This window comes from Cherax quadricarinatus, chromosome 26 (genome assembly GCF_038502225.1).
Source record: "Cherax quadricarinatus isolate ZL_2023a chromosome 26, ASM3850222v1, whole genome shotgun sequence".
Taxonomy (NCBI): domain Eukaryota; kingdom Metazoa; phylum Arthropoda; class Malacostraca; order Decapoda; family Parastacidae; genus Cherax; species Cherax quadricarinatus.
Genome location: NC_091317.1, coordinates 5,572,176 through 5,594,146, shown reverse-complemented (window position 1 = coordinate 5,594,146; position 21,971 = coordinate 5,572,176). Strand labels below are relative to the sequence as shown.

Below are 21,971 nucleotides of genomic sequence, written 5' to 3'. Positions count from 1 at the left end.
GGGGATTTTGGCATGTATTCCCAACTATTATATTCCCCTGTAGAACCATGTATCATGTCAAAATAAACATTTTAATCCTATTTTAATATAAGGTTCCCAAAGAACATGTTGCTGAATGAAAATTACGAATTAACAACACAAGAAGCAGGTGTTTGCGAGCGCGCAGGTGTTTGACTCTATTTGGTTACTTTACCCTTATATTCATATAAATTACTCTATAGGACATATATAAAAATCTAAATTTGTGTACTGAACATGAATAAATACTGACGAAGAGTAGTAAGTTTTAAAAACAGTTATATGAAAGAGGTTGTGTCTCCTGCTGATGCTCAGGATAAAGCAGTGTTACCCTCGCCGTCCGCTACAGTGCACCATAATACTTGTCACCATTTAGCTTAGTTATTTTTGTCATACTAATTTATATATACTTTTATATTTGTAGGACTCGAGATACACGTTGGCGATGACAGGCTCAAACAATGCACACTGTGAGAGCAAAAGCACAGTAGCTCGCCGCAGATGGAAGATATTGGCAGAGGTTGGTGAGGATACATTGTTTCTCCTCTCAGTGTTATATTACATTTTGGCTAATTATTGTGCACCTGCTACTTGTCAAGGAAAATAAATGTCAAGTGGGTGCTTTAGTAGAGAAGATAGCACTCGTGATTTAAGCCCAGCCATGAGGTATAATGGTGGGGTTATATTAATAGGTGTGAGAGCCGAGAGGGAGCCAAGTTGAGGGGAAGTAGTGTGTCAAGTGTCCCCTCAGAGTGATGCTCACCACACGTTACTCAACTCTCACAACTCTGCCTCAGTTTTTTCTTAATTGAGTGCTTTCAGGCATTCTTTATATATAAAGTGATTGAATGGTACTTTAACATGTTAAATAGGTACTCCCATTTGTACATATATTGGCTTGACAGCCTAAAAAATGTATATAAATGCAACCTGAAAACCATTTTAGTTTTCTTGAGGAACCTGAATGGAATGGTGAGGGGCTCTTGATCTAGGGAATTGCATCTGTGCTTTAGTTCCCTGAATTGAGCCTCTGTACTTACCATCCCCCCCTCTCCCCTACAGGCGCTGTATAATCCCTACGGGTTTAGCGCTTCCCCATGATTAATATAATAATAACCTGAATGGAAGATAATCTAGTAATTATACCCTGTGCAGCTGAGTTCTTTGTTTAGGATATTCATACAGTATACAGGGATAATTATTAGAAAATGAATATTAATATACAATAATTACATTTACTAATATATCATTATAATACATCTTTATTTTTTCTTCAGTATACAGATGTAGTTTCCATGTAATAAAATATTGTTAAGCACATAAGGAAGCCAGTGAAATGCAGCGCATTTATACAAAACTTAGTTTTATGATGACTTAACCTACACTATATCTTATAATTCCTCATAAGGATTTAAATTCATGTGGTCACTATTATATTTCTCACCCACACACATGTGAATCAATACTATCACTATATAAAACTTTTTTTTTTTATATATATATAATCAAACTAAATATGTAAAAAATGACAGGTTATGATGACTTAACCTAGAAAATCCTTTTACAGTATTTATGAAAAAAAAAAAGTTCAGTTTGCCGACATGTGTAATATATTTGTGATACCTGGAGTATACCTGGAGAGGGTTTTGGGGATCGACGCCCCTGCGGCTCGGTCTGAGACCAGGCCTCGTGGTGGATCAGGGTCTGATCAACCAGGCTGTTACTGCTAGCCACATGCAAACTGATGTACAAACTACAACCTGGCTGGTCAGGTACTGACTTCAGGTGCCTGTACAGTGCCTTCTTGAAGACAGTTAGGGGTCTGTTGGTAATCCCCCTTATGTATGCTGGGAGGCAGTTGAACAGTCTTGGGTCCCAGACACTTATTGTGTTCTGTCAGTGTACTTGTGGGACCCCTACTTTTCATTGGGGAAATGTTGCATCTGCTGAGTCTTTTGCTTTCAATGGGAATGATTTTCATGTGCAAGTTTGGTACCAATCTCTCTAGGATTTTCCAAGTGTATATTATCACATATCTTTCTTGTCTGCATTCCAGGGAATACAAATCAAGGGACTTCAACCATTCCCAGTAATTTAGGTGCTTTATCATAGTTTTATGTGCTGTGAAAATTCTTTGTACACTCCAGTCAGCAATTTCGCCTACCTTGAAAGGGGCAGTTAGTGTACAGCAGTATTCCAGCCTAGAGAGAACAAGCGATTTGAAAAGAATCATCATGGGCTTGGCATCCCTAGTTTTGAAGGTTCTCATTATCCATCCTTTCATTTTTCTAGCACATGCAGTAGATACATTGTTGTGGTCTTTGAAGGCGAGAGCCTCTGACATTATCACTCCCAGGTCCTTCACATTATTTTTCACTCTATTGTATGGTTAGAATTTGTTTTGTACCCTGATACAGTTTTAATTTCCTCAAGTTTTCCATATATGAGTAGTTAAAATTTCTCTTCATTGAACTTCATATTGTTTTGAGTGACCCATTTGAAGATTTAGTTGATGTCCGCTTGAAGTCTTGCGGTGTCATGGCAGTTCAGGTGTCATCTGCAAAGGAAGGCATGGAGCTATGGCTTACATCTCTGCCAGATATGAGGAATAGGAATAGGATGGAAGTGAGTACCGTGCCTGGTGTAACAGAGCTTTTCACTGTAGCTGCCTCAGACTTTACTGTTTACTATTACTCTTTGTGTTCTGTTTGTTAGGAAATTATTGATCCATCTACCAACTTTTCCTGTTATTCCTTTATCACTCATTTTTTGCACTATTACCCGTGGTTGCACTTGCCGAAGGCTTTCGCAAAGCCTGTATACTAAATCTGCATTTTGCTTATCCTCTGTAGCATCCAGGACCTTGTTTTAGTGGTCCAGTAGTGGGGACAGGCAGGAGTGACCTGCTCTAAACCCCTGTTGCCCTGGTTGTGTAATTGATGGGTAGGTGGTTAGTGATCTTGTTTCTTAGAACCCTTGCAAAGATTTTTATGATTTGGGATGTGAGTGCTATCGGTCTGTAGTTCTTTGCAGTTGCTTTACTGCCACATTTGTAGATTGGGGCTATATCTATTGTTTTAGTGAGTGTGGGATGACCCCTGTGTCCATGCTCCCTTTCCATAGAATGCTGAAGGCATGTGACAAAGGCTTCTTGCAGTTCTTGATGAGCATGGAGTTCCACAAGTCTGGGCCTGAGGCAGTGTATGTGGGCATGTCATTCATTACCTTTTCAGAGTCTTGTGGTGTTAGGATAATATTAGAGACTTTTGAGATGACCAAATTTTGGGTCTCGCTGAAAACTGGGTCATATTGGGACTTTAGTATCTCTCTCTTTTCTTTTCTGTCATCTGTGTAGCTCCCATCTCGCCTAAGCAAGGGCCCAATACTTAATGTTGTTTTACCCTTTGATTTGACATAAGAGAAGAAGTATTTTGGGTTTTTTCAATTTCCTTTATGGCTTTTAGTTCTTCCTGAGATTCTTGTCTCCTGTAATTAAGCTTAAGTTCGATATTTTCTAGTTCTCTGACCAGTTCCTCCCTTCGTATTACAGATATATTGGCCCCTCCCAGGAGCTCTGTGATTCTTTGCGTTTGCCTGTAGAGGGAGCGTCTCTCTCTAGTTTACATTTTCTCATTCTTTTTCTTAATGGAATGTGACTTGAGCAGGCCTAAAGTGCCACAGAGCTTTTTTTTTTTTCTAGGCAAGGGTTCAGATCTGTGTTGTTTAGGATATCTTCCCAGTTTGTTTCATTTAGGACATGGTTGACTTGTTCCCATTGTATATTTTTGTTATTGAAGTTGAATTTTGTGAAGGCATCCTCATAACTGATCACATTTTGCTGGTCAGGAGCCCTGTGCATACCAGGCCACGGTGGCCCGTGGCCTGGTGGCTAAAATTCTCGCTTCACAAGGTGATGTCCGGGTTTGATTCCCAGTGAGGATATAAACATTGGGCGTGTTTCCTTACACTGGTTGTCTCTTTTCACCCATCAGTATAAAATGGGTACCTGGGTGTTAATTGACTGGTGTGGGTTGCATCCTGGGAACAAGATTGACTTAATTTGCCTGAGATGCTCTGCATAACAAGCAGCTTTCTATATAGTAGTATGTCATTGATGTCAGCTAGGCCTCTATACCTTGTATATGTACTTGTAGAAATAAAGATATTTTTATTATTATTATTATTGTGATATGAGTGAATTGTCTTTGATGTGGTTTTATCACGTATCAGATCATCGTTGTTAGTGAAGATGAGGTCCAGCGTATTTTCTAGTCTTGTAGTCTCTAATATTTGCTGTTTTAAAGTAAATTTGGTGCAGAGATTTAATAGCTCGTGTGTGTGTGTGTGTGTGTGTGTGTGTGTGTGTGTGTGTGTGTGTGTGTGTGTGTGTGTGTGTGTGTGTGTGTGTGTGTGTGTGTGTGTGTGTGTGTGTGAGAGTGTGTGTGTGAGTGAGTGAGTGAGAGAGAGAGAGAGAGAGAGAGAGAATTTTCATGTGAGCTGTCTCCTAGGGTGATCTTGGATAAAATATTATTTGCTACACTCCTCCATTTTATGTGTCTCAAGTTGAAATCTCCCAGTAGCAAGAAGTTTAGGGCAGGAGTTGTGAGATTTTTCTAGACAGTGGACAGTCTTCAATAGCTGTTCCTGGAATTACTAGGAAGTTGCATCCAGAGGCTTGTATACAACCACAAAGACAAGGTTTTGGTTTTCAATTTTTATTGCCAGACCTTCAACTACATCATTGGAGGTGTTTAGTAGTTTTGAGCAAGTGAGTGACTCTGTGATGTACAAGTGACAAATGCTCCCCCCCCCCTCCCATCCCCGGTTGCCTGTTTAGTCTGTCACATCTGAATAGGTTATTACCTGGGATCCATATTTTGTTGTCAAAATGATCCTTTATGTGGGTCTCTGGGAAAGCTGCAAACATTGCGTTTGACTTCTTGAGCAGCCCTTTGATGTAAAGAATTTTGTTGTTTGTTGATGGCTTGAGACCCTGTATGTTTCCAAAGATAAACATCATTATATTGATGGAATTTAAGGGGCTTTGAGAGTTTTCCTACCCTTGCAGCTCAGCCTTGGGCCAGACTTTTCTGTTCTTTGCCTGTTCAGCCAGGCTATTGCTATTTGGCAGCCCAATGACCCATATAGCCATCACAGCCTGATTGGTCTGACACTTACCAGAGGTAGGCATCCAGTAATTTATTTACAGATAGTCTTAAGCAAGCTTCATTGAGGGTTGGTTAAAAGAGGACACAGTGAATAGGTCTGGAATGTGCATTTACATATACACAACAAAGAGGAAGCTTTTAATAAATAAATAAATTTCGTTCGGATTTTTAACCCTGGAGGGTTAGCCACCCAGGACAACCCAAGAAAGTCAATGCATCATCGAGGACTGTCTAACTTATTTCCATTGGGGTCCTTAATCTTGTCCCCCAGGATGCGACCCACACGTCGACTAACACCCAGGTACCTATTTGCTGCTAGGTGAACAGGACAACAGGTGTAAGGAAACGTGTCGAAATTTTTCCACCCGCCGGGAATCGAACCCGGGCCCTCCGTGTGTGAAGCGGGAGCTTTAGCCACCAGGCTAAGGTTAAGATTATTAACTTGGAGGGTTAATGATCGAGGATAACCCAACAAAGTTAGGATGTCTTTGGGGTCCATTAATTATCTCCCCCAAGATAAGACCAATACCAGTCATCTAACACTTAGATACTGCTAGGTGAACTGGGGCAACAGATGTAAGGACACAGGAGATATTTCACCACCTAAAGACTGTCTAAATCTAATACAGAGACATGAAAAAACAAGTATGTAAAAACTGGAGAGGTAATGGTACAAAGTAATAGTAGCAGTGGCCCTATAAGCATGGAGAGGGGCTTGCTGGTTTGGTTGTAGTTTAACCGAGATAGAGCTTGACAGCTTTTGAAACTCCTAGTATTTTGCACTAAGGAGTTGGATGTAACAATAGATGTTTTTAAACATTGTATCTCTAAAAATTTTCTTCCTTTAGGGTCAATTTGGTGTTATTCCAATTCATAATGTGCTCATGCATGAGCTTCTGTGTATATTGCATTTATTTGTTGTGTTCTTTCCCATTCATGCTTATTTGTGTTCACTGACTGGTGTCGAAATATCTGTAAGTCTTCCTAATGTAAAACCTTTCATACCCTCCATATGAAATCAGGTAAACTTCTGTATTGAAGCTTAATTTCAACTTTTGCCCTTGTGTTTGTCCTCAATACTTACATAAAGACTAGCATGTAAATAATGTTATTTCAGCTATCCCTTGGATTGAACCTGATTTCCTCCCATTTTCCCAGGCACTGTCCCCTACTGGTTTAGTGCTTTCCCTGATTATAATAATAATAATATAAACTAATATTGATTATTGTTACGCTGCTTAACAGGTTTATTGTTTCAGGCTCTACAGAGATCCAGTTCCAGGGATGCTTCACCAGATAGTGCTTCGACTCGAAAGTTCCAGTCTTTTGGACTTTTGTCATTTGATCCTCTTGGCCAGGACTTCTATTCTGTCAAGTGCATCAACTCGGATTTAACAGTTATTGTAAGGTGAGGATGGGGAATGCTGACTTCAAGCTGATTTTATAGTGTACCATTAATAGATAATAACAGTGCTTTTCAAGGCTGGAATAGTGATCATTTGTTTATATTGTTATGTTGTAGATACCTGCATTATATGATTTTTTTTATATGTGCCTTGTGGATAATAAGGGAAAGGTCAATATGATAAATGTAAAAAATATCTGAAACAGCATATGCATGTAAAAAATATCAATTTTTTTTTTAATTTATTTTCATATGCACAAATCATTGTTTAAGGCATTTTTGGGGATGAAAATTGAGTTAGCCCTTACTACCATCAAGGCTTCAAGTGAGGTTAAGCATCCATGGCTAATGCATATACTGTATATACTCAAGTATAGCCCAACCTTATAAGTCAACCTCTGGCTTTTTTGATAAAAAATCTTTTCTTTTTCATGTCTCTCATATATGTATGTCCTAATTTTGGAGGACAATGAGATATTTGAGAACTGAAGTATTGTGCAGTAAAACCTTGATTTAATGAATCTCCTATTTAATGAATTTCAGAAATAATTAACAAAATCGGCAGTATGAATTGATTTTAAAAACAACAATTAAAGTCTATTGGGTATAGAATCGTCCATTATTGTCTTGACAATGGGCAAATTACACAAAAATTAGGCAAAATCTGCTGGATACAGAATTGTCTGTTATTGTCACGGCTCGACAATCTCGTCTATCCATCACTAAATGAAAATAAATTACCCTACTGTACTTTTAAGTCCTATATTTTCAGTATTTATTATATCTGTAAACTATGTATGGTAATGTATTATGTATACAGTAGAGTGCTGTAGTGTTTTTTCCTTTGCTGTATTTTTAACTTTATTCAGGTTTGCTGGATAAGCAGTACTACCTGTTAGTCTGTTAAATTTAGGTTTTACTGTATTGTACTGGGTGCTGGTATTGTGTTTTTCTGTGCAAAAATAAGTAAAAGATAATCTCCAAATCTAATGCTTTCTGTTATTAAGAAAAAAGGAGCACAGCAATAAGCCTACTGATCCATGTTATGCACGTCTTCCTCTTGTCCAACCATTCCCACTCATATGTAACTTTCTAAACCAGTACTTTTCTGTATAAAAACAAAAATAAATGAGCATTGCAGTAGGCTTACTATCCCATGTTATGCATGTCCTTATCTTAGCCAACTATTCCCACCCAGGTATATGTGGAACATATGTTTAGAATTGTGTAGCTGTTGAAGAAGCTTCACATTACAGTAGGGTCCCACTTATGTGGCAGGTTAGGTTCCAGGCTACTGCTGGAAAGCAGACATCGCCGGAAAGCAGAACGCCATTTTTTCCACTTACAAATGCATAGAAATGCCAGGTAACAAATTTACACTAACATATATTGCGTTAGCAATGGAACTAGGCATTAAAAACAATAAAAAGTAAAATACATGTGCAGTACACCCATTACTTATCGTAAAATATTTGTAGTCTTAATGTAGGGTGAGAGGTGAGATTAACTTGTAGGAAGTCAGGTTTGGGAGGTATGGTAGCCAGCCAGGTCAGCCCACCCCACCCACACGTAATATACTACATTTAATTAAAGCTCTCCAGAGTGATAAAATACATTCAGTACATTTATTAATTACCTTAAAATATTTGTAGTCTTAATGTAGGGTGTGAGGTGAGTTTTATTTGTGTTTGAAGTCAAGTTTGGGAAGTATGGTAGCCAGCCAGGACAGCCCTCCCCACCTCACCCCATCCACACGTAATATACCATAACATAATTAAAGCTCCCCAGAGCGATAAAATACATACACAGTACATTCATTAATTACCTTAAAATATTTGTAGTCTTAATGTAGGGTGAGAGATGAGTTTTATTTGTAGGAAGTCAGGTTGGGAAGTATGGGTAGTCTGCAGGGGCAGCCCTCCCTGCCCCACTCCACCCACACATAATGTAAACAACCAGGCAAACACATCTGGTTTTCGTCACTTTACATTGTGTACCAGTTGTCTCCATGTTGATACAGTAGAATAAATAAAGAGAAACTCCCATTTTCATGTAACACCATTTTTTGAAGAAATGACGCCCTGAGTGAAGGCATGCTTAGGTACAGATACACACATGTATAATTATCAGTTACAATAATAATGTAGGTATGTAGTCCACCTGGGATACATACCTACACCTACCTACATAGCTACATTATATTTAATGTGGCTCAGAGCCATATTATTACCATCGACGTACCATGTTCACTGAGTTTAATCGTTTATAACAACTACCTTTAGATGCCATCATAAACAGTGGGAGAAGTAATAAATAATTCATGCCGAGAATTGTAAACAAAACCGTTATATATTTAGGGGAGTTATGTAATGTTTTCCCTCTGCCCGGCTACCACACCTCCATAGTATATAAACATAAATGCTATGTAACGTGTTTCTTATATGATTTTGAAGAAAATATCATAGATGGATTAACGAAAATGTCTATATTAATGTAAAGTAAGACATTTAATGTGCCCAAGAGTGATTATTATTACGTAATGTTTTACCTCCATCTGGCACCACGCCTCCATAGCATATAAACAGCATGTTTATATGCTATGTAACGTGTTTCTTATATAATTTTGAAGAAAATATCATAGATGGATTAATGAAAATGTCTATATTGATGTAAAATTAGACATTTAATGTGCCCATGAGTGATTATTATTACTTAATAAAGAGATGTGTGCATGGAGAATGTAAACAAACCGGGTGGTGCGTGCTGTATTTGAAAGACCACTTGCCGTATAGAAAGTTTTGGTAATAATTTGAGATTGCCGTATTAGCGGAATGCCTTGGGCAAAACGCCAAAAAGTGGGGCCCTACTGTACATTTCAAAGGGTTGGAGTAGCTGAGACTTGCCATTTCAGTATTTTAAATTTTCATGTTTAGGTGTGGCATGCAGGATTTTGCTGTGTAGTGAATAGAGAAATAGGGAGTGTGCAAAGAAAGTACTGAATATTTTTTAACATGAAGCAGTGGATACAACTTAGATGAATTCAGATTTGGAAAGAATATAGGAAAGCAATGGTTTGACAATAGAGCTGTTTAGTAAGACTATGTGCAACACCAGAAAGTTTTATTGATGAAATGTTTTGCCTGTACTGCAAGCTTCATTATTCAAACATGGAGATGAGTCACACTCCAGGAGACATGAGTCTTAGTGGAAGATGAAGTAGACAAAATGGAGAGGTGAATTGATTTAATCAGTTCACCACCCTTGATGCAAGATAATCAGTCTCTTATCCTAAAGCAGAAGCATGTGGCCAGAGGTTTATATACCAGAAAGTGAGATGTAGCAACCTGATGAAGTCGAAGGTGAGCTGAGCCCATTATTGGAACTAGGTCGTGCTTAACAGTTGTACACTAATCAGCTATAGAATTGTAACTATATGGACAGATACACGAGTTGGAATGGTTGAGTGAAAGTTGGATGTGCCTTGCATGGACCAGTAAACCTTTTGCAGTCTTCTAATAATGTTTCTATGTTCTTATATAGGAAATAAAATGCTAGTTTGGGAGGAGTTGTAGATGAGTGGAATGTGTGATTGTGGACAGTTCCTCCCTAGCCACGCTAGGGAGGTACTGTACTCTTCAGAAATATTGCCCATGAATAATTTGACCCTACTTTTCTTTTGCCAGATTATTGCCTTACAACCTCAACTTATACTTGAGTATGTACATTAACACTATAGGTATTAGTATTCAGAGTAAGCCCAATAATAGTATTTCCCTAATTAATGCTAATGTAATAAACTGCACATAAAGTTTAAGAATGATGTCTACAAAATTATGTATGATTATTAATTTCTGGTAAATAGAAAATTTTATTTTTTCAATATTGTATGATGCCTGCTTTCCTTTACAGTTGAATGCACATCTTTGTAGTAATGCACATTTATAAATTGTGTATATACAGTAAACCCTCTTATAGCACAACATCAGCATAACTCTGAGTAAATGCAATTGAGAAGTGCATCCAAAATTTCACAGCTTGTTAAAGCCCTTGATATATGGGCCATAAGGAGTGAGAGCATCAAGTTACAAGCAAATTCTGGGTACTGTTTTTTCCCCTTCATCCCATGTTAGGTCTAAGAGATAAATGTTTGGAGAAACACAGCTCCTTCCCTTTCCCACTGCCACCCATGCTGTCTAAAGTGTCTTTCTGGGAGTGTTGCATGGTTTACATGCTATGTTTATCACATGATTTTGGTGTTTTTATCATCATGTCCCATCTCTAAATGTCATTCATGGCACCCAAAAGGAATTCTAGTGACTTGAGAAATTGTAATAATATGATTGCAGACAACTTACAAAGCAAGCAAGATTCAAACCCATGGCATGTCAGGCCTAAAACTAGCAGACCAATGCCAGATTAATAAGATTCAACCAGCTAGGTGTTGTATATTTCTATATACTAATAAGGTTAGTATGGGGACCACTGGGATTGCAGATGTTGATTTTTACAGTCACTAATAACAACTTTAAAGGGATTTGAGCTAGAACTTGCCACAGCAATGTTGGCTTTGTGTTTAAAAATCTCCATTTGTGATCATGATGGTGCCCATGTTAACCTTCTTAAGTGTTTAAAAATTCAGTATGCAGACTACAAATCATATTTCTTTTGCCAAATTGTAAGGGAATTTTTAGTAATATATATGATAAAGGGTAAGCAAAACCAAATTTCACTTTTAATATTTGGCAAGTCATCCAGCAGGCAACTAGAATACAAGATCTTGAAAACCATTGAAAATTCCAGGAAGAATCCCACAGAAATTAAAAATAACTAAACTTCAAGAGATTGCACCAGTCCAGTTATTCATGTTAAGTCACATTCATACAGGAAAAGCTGACCAACCAAGAGGAAAATGGACTCATCCACCATGCAAATGAAAATGAAAGTTAGATGATAAATTAACAATGCAAATTGCAGCCTGCATAACCAACACAATAATTTCCTTGACGAACCTGAACAAATTCTCATAGGGATTATAATATTGAAATGTCAGTCTAACCCCCTGACACACAGGGTGAGAACTGCATTGAAACAACAATTAGCATTATATAAAAAATAAAATTCAATGTAATATTAAGAAGCAAGACATTAAAAGTGAACATAGGTTTGGTAAGCATATGCCAGATGCAACATAACCATTATTGCTTTTAAGTTTAGTGACAACAGTACCAAAACCAACCCAGTAATATTTGCAGTGGCTCAGAGGAAAGGCATCTCTATCAACGAATGTCTTGCATAAAATACCAGAATCTCTTCCATACACTTAAATAGATAAAAAAAAAAAATTAATTCACCAGTGCCTCACCAGGAATAGAAAAATACTGGCAAGAATATCTTGTACATAATGGTAAAACCTTTGTTATTATCATTTGCGAGCAACATCTTCAAATGTTCCTCAGTGATATTGGCTATGTGTCACAGGAACAGGGTAATTAATAATATAAATGCCTAAGACCACTAGAAATAATTTAAACTACACTTTCCATGCACTTTTTCAAAAAACAAGCAACTAGTTTCATTATTTATACATATTGTATTGTGTTTTTTTTTTTTATCTTTCACCTTTTCTTACTGATTATTAACTTTGTATATTTTTTTACTTGTGCATTTCTTACTATTGTATTTTATTGTATTGTATTATTTTATACTTTTTTATTTTTTATTGAATTTTACTTTATTGTCATCTGTTAGCCCGGTTTTCTTACTTTGTTTTAACCATGTCTGTACATGTTTCCTCTTTTTTCATCTTTCTCTTGTTCTGTGTGGACCAAACATATTTTGTAATTCCCTATTCTTGCATTGACTAGTTAGATCCTATCTAGAACTATGTTACTGTACTTTTTTCCACATTGATTATTGACACTGTATTTCCTATTACTGTTGTATTGCATTCTGTTTATTAGTGTTTCTATACTAACTCACTTTTCTTGTATTTGTTACAACTTTGCCTCTTCACTTTTGTGTATACATACACACATTAAGCCTGGTCATATACCAAACACTTTTCTTGTCAGGTGCAGCATACCTTAACACTTTTTTTATATGGTGCAACTATGTCCTGTACTGATGCATGCAGACATTGACGCCTGAACTCAACCTTTTAAACTATATATACAGCAACCAGCAGCTTACTGACATAAATTGCAAATACTATACAGCAATCACTGCTAAAAGTTTTCTTCACAATTGTATTGATTCAGACATCTTCATTTACAACACTAGATCACTAAACAAGCACAGTGATGTCATAATAGCATTGTTTGAATCTCTAAATACCAATTTCTCTTTTATTAGTATATGACCCCTGAAATTAATATTGCTTTGAGTGTCCACTTTTTAACAAATAAAATTCCTCTGAAATGGTAGAGAATCTTTCTCTGAAGGTAATGACACAAAAAGTATGAAATTGATAGAAAACTTGAAGAATTAGGCTGGTGCAAAGTTTAGCGATCTGGGTGCGTTTTACGCATTGGCAATTTCGCTCACTTCGAGTCCTATTTCAAGTCAGTTCTGAGCTGTTTTGCTAGTATGCCTTCCATTCTATTGATTGAGCACAAGAAACTGCCTATGGATTTGCAACAGTGGATTTTGGTACAAAGTTCCTTGTATTTCAGATACATGGTACCTTGACTTATGAGTGTCCCAACCTACAAGTTTTCCGAGTTACGAGCCGTTGCTCATTTGATGTTTTGCTTTGACTTGCGAGCCAAAATCCGAGTTACAAGTGAGCTTCAGATACGCCACCACTAGTTGGCGCAGCTAACACCCCAACATCCGCCCAGCATCCCACGTCACTTGTTCAGTGCACGTGGTTACCTCACAGTGGAAGCATCTCTCTTGTGTTGTGCTTGCATTTTGTGCAGTTCTTTTGCCAAATTTCTTTTTTCTAACCATGGGTCCTAAGAAAGTAAGTGCAAAGGACAGTGCTGAGAGGAAGAAGATGATGATGTCTATTGAATTACAGCATGAAATCATAGAAAAACATGAGGGAGGTGTGTGTGTAGTCGACTTGGCGAGGCAGTACGAGCATAGTACTTTTATGATATGTACCATTCTAAAGTAGAGGGAGTTATAAAGGCTATAACGCCAGCCAAAGGCGTTAAAATAATTTCTAAGCTGCGGTAATGATGGTGGTAGTGGTGGTGGTGGTGGTGGTAGTCATAGTGGTGGTGGTAGTGGTGGTGGTAGAGATGGTGGTGGTAGTGGTGGCGGTGGTGGTAGTGGTGTAGCATGTGGAAAGTAACTTACGGGTCCGATACAATACCCGGGTAAGTACAGTGGACCCTCGACCAACGATGGCATCGACTAATGATAAAATAAGGTAACGATGCATTTTTGCGTAAAAATATTGGCTCGACCAACGATGAAAAACTCAGGTAAGGATATTTGTCCCGAACACGTCCGCTTGTCCGTCCAGCCTGAGCACCTGAGCTGCCCTGCCTTCAGCTAGTGTGCCATTGTTTACAAGCCAGGGCGGATGGTTCCACGCATACAAGTGATATATTTTGTATTATTCCATTGTTTTTAATGTTTGTAACTGCTAAATAAGCCACCATGGGCCCCAAGAAAGCATTTAGTGCTAACCCTGTGGTAAAAAGGGTGAGAAATACTATTGTACCACGGTCAGCTGCTGCTGTACCACCGTCATCTGCTACTGTCCCATTGTCAGATGCTCCTGTTGTTGCTCCACTGTCAGCTGCTGCTGTACCACCATCAGCTGCTGCTGCACCATGGTTAGCTGCTGCTGTTGCTGCACCACGGTTAGCTGCTGCTGTTGCTGCACCACAGTTAGCTGTTGCTGCACCACGGTTAGCTGCTGCTGTTGCTGCACCACTGTCAGCTGCTGCTGTTGCTGCACCACCATCAGCTGCTACTGCATCACCATCAGCTGCTGTTGTACCATGGTTAGCTGCTGCTGTTGCTGCACCATGGTTAGCTGCTGCTGTACCATGGTCAGCTGCTGCTGTTGCTGTACCACCATCAGCTGCTGCTGTACTGCAGTCATCTGCTGCACCACTGTCAGCTGTACTACTCGAAGAGGTGGAGAGAGTCTTGTTGGTGTGGCTTAAAGAGAAACAGTTACCGAGAAACAATTAACTCCAGAGGGTTATCCACCCAGGATAACCCAAGAAAGTCAGTGCATCATCGAGGACTGTTTAACTTATTTCCATTGAGGTCCTTATTTCCATTGTGACCCACACCAGTCGACTAACACCCAGGTGAACAGGAAAAAATGCCTGGAACTAGTGCTTATATTGGTGAATTTAAGGCTAGCAAAAGTTGGTTTGAGAGATTTAAGAATCGTAGTGGTATACACAGTGTGATAAGGCATGGCGAAGCTGAAAAATTCCAACCCCAACAAGTGTTTAATTGTGACGAAACAGGCCTGTTCTGGTAAAAAATGCCAAACAGGACCTACATTACTCAGGAGGAAAAGGCACTCCCAGGACACAAACCTATGAAAGACAGGCTAACTCTCATGTTTTGTTGTAATGCTACTGGGGATTGCAAAGTAAAGCCTTTACTCGTATATCACTCTGAAGATCCCAGAGTGTTCGAGAAAAACAATGTCTCATCACTCATCAATACTCTTTAATAAAGGTAAGTGTCATTTTAGTATTTATTTATGTATTTATTGTGCATGTCTCACTGTTTTCTTTGTAGGGAAATGAATATTTCATGTAAAAAACTTTTTTTAATACTTTTGGCTGTCTGGAACGGATTAATTGGATTTCCATTATGTCTTATGGGGAAAATTAATTCAGCTAACGATAAATTCGGCTAAGAACAAGCTCTCTGGAATGGATTAAAATCGTTAGTAGAGGGTCCACTGTATATTAAGTTATGATACTAGTTAGGTCGGCTGTATGGTGGATAGCTAGTTCATACCATATTAACCTGTGATCTGTGGGTCATTGAGCCCAAAACACATAAGTTAAGACATCATTCATTTACTGAATGATATGCTGATATAATGCTCCTTTGGGACAATTATTCTCATACTTGTACTTCATCAGCTATGGGCTGTAGAACAGCTGTTTCACATTGGAGGAGTCTTCTGGGTGTAGCTGCAGAACGGCTGAGACAGCGACAAAGCTAAGTATCTTTATTCCTGCATACAGATACATAGCATATATTCTACAGAATCCCTTACAGTAGTTCTTCGACAGGATAGTGACCAAATAGTGATCCAAAAACTTGTATAATACAATGTACAAGTACATAAGAACCTATTGTCCTTCGAAAAACTGTAAAAAATGAAGTCTTTACAAAATAAATGAGTTCTCTAGGCTCAAAGAGAATGGTGGTGAGCTAGAGGCATCTGCCTCTCTAGCTTTAGAAAACGGGAGAGCGCTGTCTCTTGAGCTCCCTCTTGAAGAAAATGGGTCAGCCACTCGCCCAGAGTCCACCAGAGTCACCCAGTAGAAAATGGGAGGCGCTCACCCAACATCATCACCCGCCGCAGCATAGAAAACAGAGCACTGCTCACACACTCACTTCACTCAACTTGTGCTTACTCAGTAAGCAGACTAGATGCAATCTGTGTCTGCCAACAGTGTTTATAGTGTTTATAAACATAAATTATCTTATATGTTTTAAGGAAGATTATATTCAGTTTAACCCTTAAACTGTCCACACACAGATATACATTCACGTGTGGTGGGCTCCGAACGTTGATCAACGATTTATTTTTCATTCCTTCAAATTTGGTGCGATAGGCCTGAGCCGCCTAGACATGAAAGAATGGGTCTATGCACTCATTGTGCGCACTATGAAAAAAATCAGGGAGCACTTAGTACCTTGTGGGAGCACCAGTTCAACTGAGCGCCAGCTAGAGCAAATAGCATGGCAAACGCCAATGATTCACTGATGTCATGTCATATTAACACTCACATTTTAAGAGGAAAGTAAAAATAGGTTAGATAAATGCACGAATGGGTGTGGGTGGGTGTGAGTTGGACCTGACTAGCTTGTGCTACTGGGTCAGATGTGCTCCTTCTTTCAGTGGATGTGACTTAACTAGGTGGGTCATTGGTCTAAGCTGGGGGGTGACATGGACCTGCTTTGCATGGGCCAGTAGGCCTGCTGCAGTGTTCCTTGTTTCGTCCATTCTTATGTATTTGGCGGGCTAGCTGGCTGGCTTTGGCTGTCTTGCTGGCTGGCTTTGGCTGTCTCTCTATATCTCTGTCAATCTATATCTCTGTCTATCTGTCTATATCACTGTCTATTTGTATCTCTATCTCTCACATGTACTCATAAATACAGTTATTATACATAATGTAAATTACTTATACAGTGTTTGTAGATATAAGACATAAGTAAACACGACACAAATAATAGCAGTGTCACTTGCTCGGCACTCAGGGAGTGGCCCACGCACCACAAACCAACAGGTTTACTAGCCGCTCCCTGAGACAGAGACAAGCAGATGGAAAGACAGACACACACAGGCAGACAGGAAGACAGATAAGAAGAGCTAGACAGACAGACAGATAGATGTACAGATACAGACAGACAGACATACAGGAGTTCATATTATACTCCATGCACACACAGAAGACAGAAAAACAGATAAGCTGAACTGGACAGACATATAAGCAGAACTAGACAGACAGACAGATGTACAGATAGACAGATGTACAGATAGACATATGTACAGATAGACATATGTACAGATAGACATATGTACAGATAGACAGATGTACAGATAAACAGATGTACAGATAGATGTACAGATAGACAGATGTACAGATAGACAGATGTACAGATAGACAGATGTACAGATAGACAGATGTACAGATAGACAGGCAGACAGATATTCAGGCAGAGAGACTGACAGATAGACATACAAAGACATGTTTGTATGCAAGAGTAAAAACATATACAGGCAAGGTTCCCTCCAGCAGGGCACATTCATCAAATGTCACTCATCTGACCCTTGCCATAATACCATTCTTCAAGGCGGTTCATACTCCAGCATGTCTAAAACATTGCTGGGGCCTATAAATACTTTGTATATAATTCTAGACAATAGTAAATGACCAGGGCAGTTGAAAATGTTCACCTGTCAGTGAGATTGTTACAATTTGAGTACTATTTCAGTACATAATGTTAGTGTCAGAACAAAGATTGGCTATGAAATCACAAGAACTATTATAAATTCTAATTATCAGAACATAAAAATTATATAAATTAAATAAAATTGATAAAAAAAAGGTAAATCGGCAACACTTCTGCAAGTGGCAGGACTGGATGTTGCCGTCAGGTGAGCATCCAGAGCCAACTTCATGGTCTTATATCTCGGTAAGTACTGGTCCTAATTTTTTTTGGTCTTATACCACACAGAAAATAGCCCTCTTCAATTATTTTTTTTTTTTTTTTCAAAATATTCGGAGCGCCACGCAGGTAAACGTAGATCTATGTTTGGACAGTTTAACCCTTAAACGGTCCAAACTTATATATATGTTCTTACGCGTAGCGCCCCAAACATATATATATGTTTTATTTTTCCTGCCTTCAAATTTGGTACGATTGGCCTGAGATGCCTTGTCAGCATAGAATGGGTCCTAACACTCAGTGTGCACGGTATTAAAAAAAATCTGGGATCACTTAGTACCTTGTGGGAGTGCCAGTTAAATTGAGTGCCAGCTAGAGCAAACAGTGAGGCAAACACCAAGGATTCACTGATGTAATGTCATGTTAACACTCCTCTTTTAAGAGGAAAGTGATGTTAATCCCAAGTTTAGGGTCTGTCTATCTCTGTCTTCCTCTGTCTGTATCTCTGTCTCTGTCTACCTCTGTGTCTGTCTCTGTCTTTGTCTATCTGTCTCTGTATCTCTTTCAATCTGTCTCTCTCTCTATCTATCTCTGTCTCACAGGTACACATTAATACAAGTATACATAGTGTAAATTACCTAGGATAACCCAAAAAATCCAGACAAAGGGCTATACTCTGTTTCAAGATGTGAGTAAACGTGATGACGATGCAGTCTTGTGGCTCTCTCTGAGACAGAGAGCTAGATGGATAGACAGATAGACAGGGAGCTTGACAGACAGACAAATAGACATGTTTGTGTACCAGCGAAAACAAAGTGAGGGGGGTGCTCATCAAATATCACCTCTAATCTTTTCTTATCAGCTGCACCCTCCCCCATGCTCGTGTATGCTCATCAAAGGTCAGCTCTTATCAGTTGTTATCTCATCTTATCATGTCACTGTCAGGGGTGGACTTTGTTTTTCATGCTTTAAGGGAACTTATTACTGCCTATCATCCTCCTCATCCTCCCTCCCTCCCCTCCCTCCCCTCCCTCCCCTCCCTCCCTCCCTCCCTTTCTCTCTCTCTCTCTCTCTCTCTCTCTCTCTCTCTCTCTCTCTCTCTCTCTCTCTCTCTCTCTCTCTCTTTGTCTTTCTCCTCCTCCTCCTCATTGTTATTATATACTTCCACATATCCAAAACATTGCTGGGACATATAAATACTTTGTATATATTCCAAGACAATAGTAAATGGCTAAGGCAGGTGTAAATGTCCACCTGTCAGTGTGTTTGTGACAATTTGAGTACAATTTCAGTACCTAATACTTGTGTCAGAACAAAGATTGGTTATAAAATGACAAGAACTACTACAAATTGTAATTATCAGAACATAGAAATTACATAAAATAATATGAAAAATAGAAAAAAAGATATATCGGCAACACTTCTGCAAGCGGCAGGACACGATGTTGCTGTCACATGAGCATCCAGTGCCAACTTCTCGGCCTCATATTTCGGTAAGTACTGACCCTAAATTTTTTTTTATTCTAAAATACTTAAAAAAACGTGCTCTTTTTTTCTATAAAAAAAAAAAAAATTCAAAATATTCGGGGGCGCTGTGCGAGTGAACATATATATACGTTTGGATTGTTTAAGGGTTAAGCTTTCATATATATTAGTACCCTTCAAGGTTAGTGCTGCAGTCACTAAGTCAGTGGTGTGCTTATGCAGTCATAACACACACTCAGCTGTTCACTGCGGTGAAGTTTTAAACACTCGCAGTATAGTGTTAGGAATTATTATTAGTATTCATGTTTAAGATGGCATCATTGAAAACTCAATTTAAATCTTTGCAAACTAAAATTATGCAAGTAAAAGATTTGTTTGCTGTCTGTGAAGGGTTGACTCAAAATGCAAATATTGATTTTGACATGTTAGAAGCAAAACTGAATCTTTTTTCAAATAATTGAACATAATATTTAATCATTGAATAGTTTGTGGTGATATCTTATCCTGCACAATACCACTGATAAACCAATCACATTGATTTATGCCATATTTAGTGTCCAGATATCTGAGACTATTGTCTGATGTGATCCTAAATGTCTGTAAATATGAAAAACAATGTCTTGGTGGTTTCAAGCTTGAGATTCTGACTGTATGTCTAACCCTGGCTTTGTCAGTTTCAAAGTAATTGTCTGACAAGACACACAAAGCTAGATGATAATTGCCTTTGACCACTGGAAATGACTTAATCAGTTCATAGGGTCCTTCCCTCACAAGACATTTAAGATAGTTGAACTTAGCAATTTCATCAATATCAATTTTTTAATGTACCAGGGACTGAAACCACTGATGAATTCTTCATAGTTATGCCCTTCAAATATAGGTAATGATAATGTAGGAAGACTGGGTAGTGGTATGCCTGTTGCGGCAGGTGTAACAGGTGTTTGACCACTAGCTACATTAGTTCTTTGTGAAAGAATTTTGTGACAGACACAGTCTTTCTATCCACTTGTTGAGAGCACTAAATGCATCCAAAACTTGCTGAAGTTTATCATCACACAGATCTGACTCTAAAAATGCACTTTCATAATTTTCATAATCTGAATTAATGTTCTTCAAACGATTTGAAAGAAGATTCGGTTTTGCTTCTAACACATCAAAATCAATATTCACATTTAGGTTGGCTGTGCAGCGGATAGCTAGTTCATGCCTTAACTGGAGTTACCACATTAACCCGTGATCTATGGGCCATTGAGCCCAAAAAATGTAAGTTAAGTCAGTATTCAGTTACTGAATGATATGCCAATTTAACGCTCCTTTGGGGCAGTTATTCTCATACTTATAGTTCATCAGCTACAGGCTGTAGAACAAGTGTTTCCTGTTAAAGGAGTCTTCTGGGTGCAGCTGCAGAACAGCTGAGACAGCAACAAAGCTAAGTATCTTTATACTTGTATTCAAATACATAGCATATATTCTACAGAATCCCTTACATAGCAAGTAAGTTAAGTGATTAAGCAATAGAGTTTATGATGAATGAAAGCGACCACCCTCCACCTCCACCAGCATCTTCTGTTAGCCCAAGTCGTCTGATCTCCAAGGAAAGTACACTTTATAAAACGAGCATATTTCTTTACATTCTCTATTATGTTTTTATACAATATTTCTTATTTATAAATACATTTCTCTTATTTAAAAACCTGTAACAAAAAAATTGGGGTGGTTTTTTTGGGGGGCTGGAATGGATTGATGGCATTTCAATTAATTTCAATGAGGAAAATTGATTTAATATGCAGTGGAACTCTGGTTTTCATCTGGTCTTAATATTGTACAATTAGGATTTTGACCACTTTTTTTGGTGAATTTTTACTCTGGGTTTTGTAAATCAACTTGGAAATCATCTGTACTAGACGTGTCTGCCTGGGCCACTTATATGTTCACGACTCACTCTTGAACACATTAAATGTCTTATTTTACGTTAATACAGTGGACCCTCAACCAGCGATATTAATCCGTTCCTGAGAGTTCATCGTTAATCGAAATAATCGTTAGTCAAGTTAATTTTCCCCATAAGAAATAATGGAAATCAAATTAATCCGTGCAAGACACCCCAAAGTATTGAAAAAAAAAATTTTACAACATGAAATATTAATTTTAATACACTTAAACTGAAGAAGACATGCACAGTTACATGACACTTTCCTTTATTGAAGATCTGGTGATGATTGATGGGATGGGAGGAGGGGAAGACCGTTGATCTTGTTAGTGTTTAGAAAGGGAATCCCCTTCCATTAGCACTTGAGGTAGCAAGTCTTTTTCTGGGGTTACTTCCCTTGTTCTTTTAATGCCACTAGGACCAGCTTCAGAGTCACTGGACTTCTGTCGCACAACATATCTGTCCATAGAGGCCTGTACCTCTCGTTCCTTTATCCTAAAGTGTTTCACAACATTGTCAGTGTAATAGTCACCAGCACGGCTTGCAATAACTGTGTGAGGGTGATTTTCATCAAAAAAGGTTTGCACTTTAAGCCACATTGCACACATTTCCTTCATCTTTGAAGTAGGCA

At 38.4% G+C, this 21,971-nt stretch overlaps 1 protein-coding gene across 2 annotated transcripts in view; it reads left to right on the top strand.

The window, feature by feature from the left end:
- The first annotated feature begins 329 nt into the window (after window positions 1-329).
- Window positions 330-21,971, top strand: part of LOC128691637 (calmodulin-lysine N-methyltransferase) — a 158,422-nt gene continuing 136,780 nt past the window's right edge. The window contains exons 1-2 of one of the 2 annotated variants that reach the window (XM_053780475.2): window positions 330-538; window positions 6,446-6,594. In XM_053780475.2, coding sequence (XP_053636450.1) covers window positions 464-538; window positions 6,446-6,594 — 224 coding nt within the window. In that variant the 5' untranslated portion in view covers window positions 330-463. The remainder of the gene's footprint in view (window positions 539-6,445; window positions 6,595-21,971) is intronic. The other variant, XM_053780474.2, reaches the window with a different exon arrangement.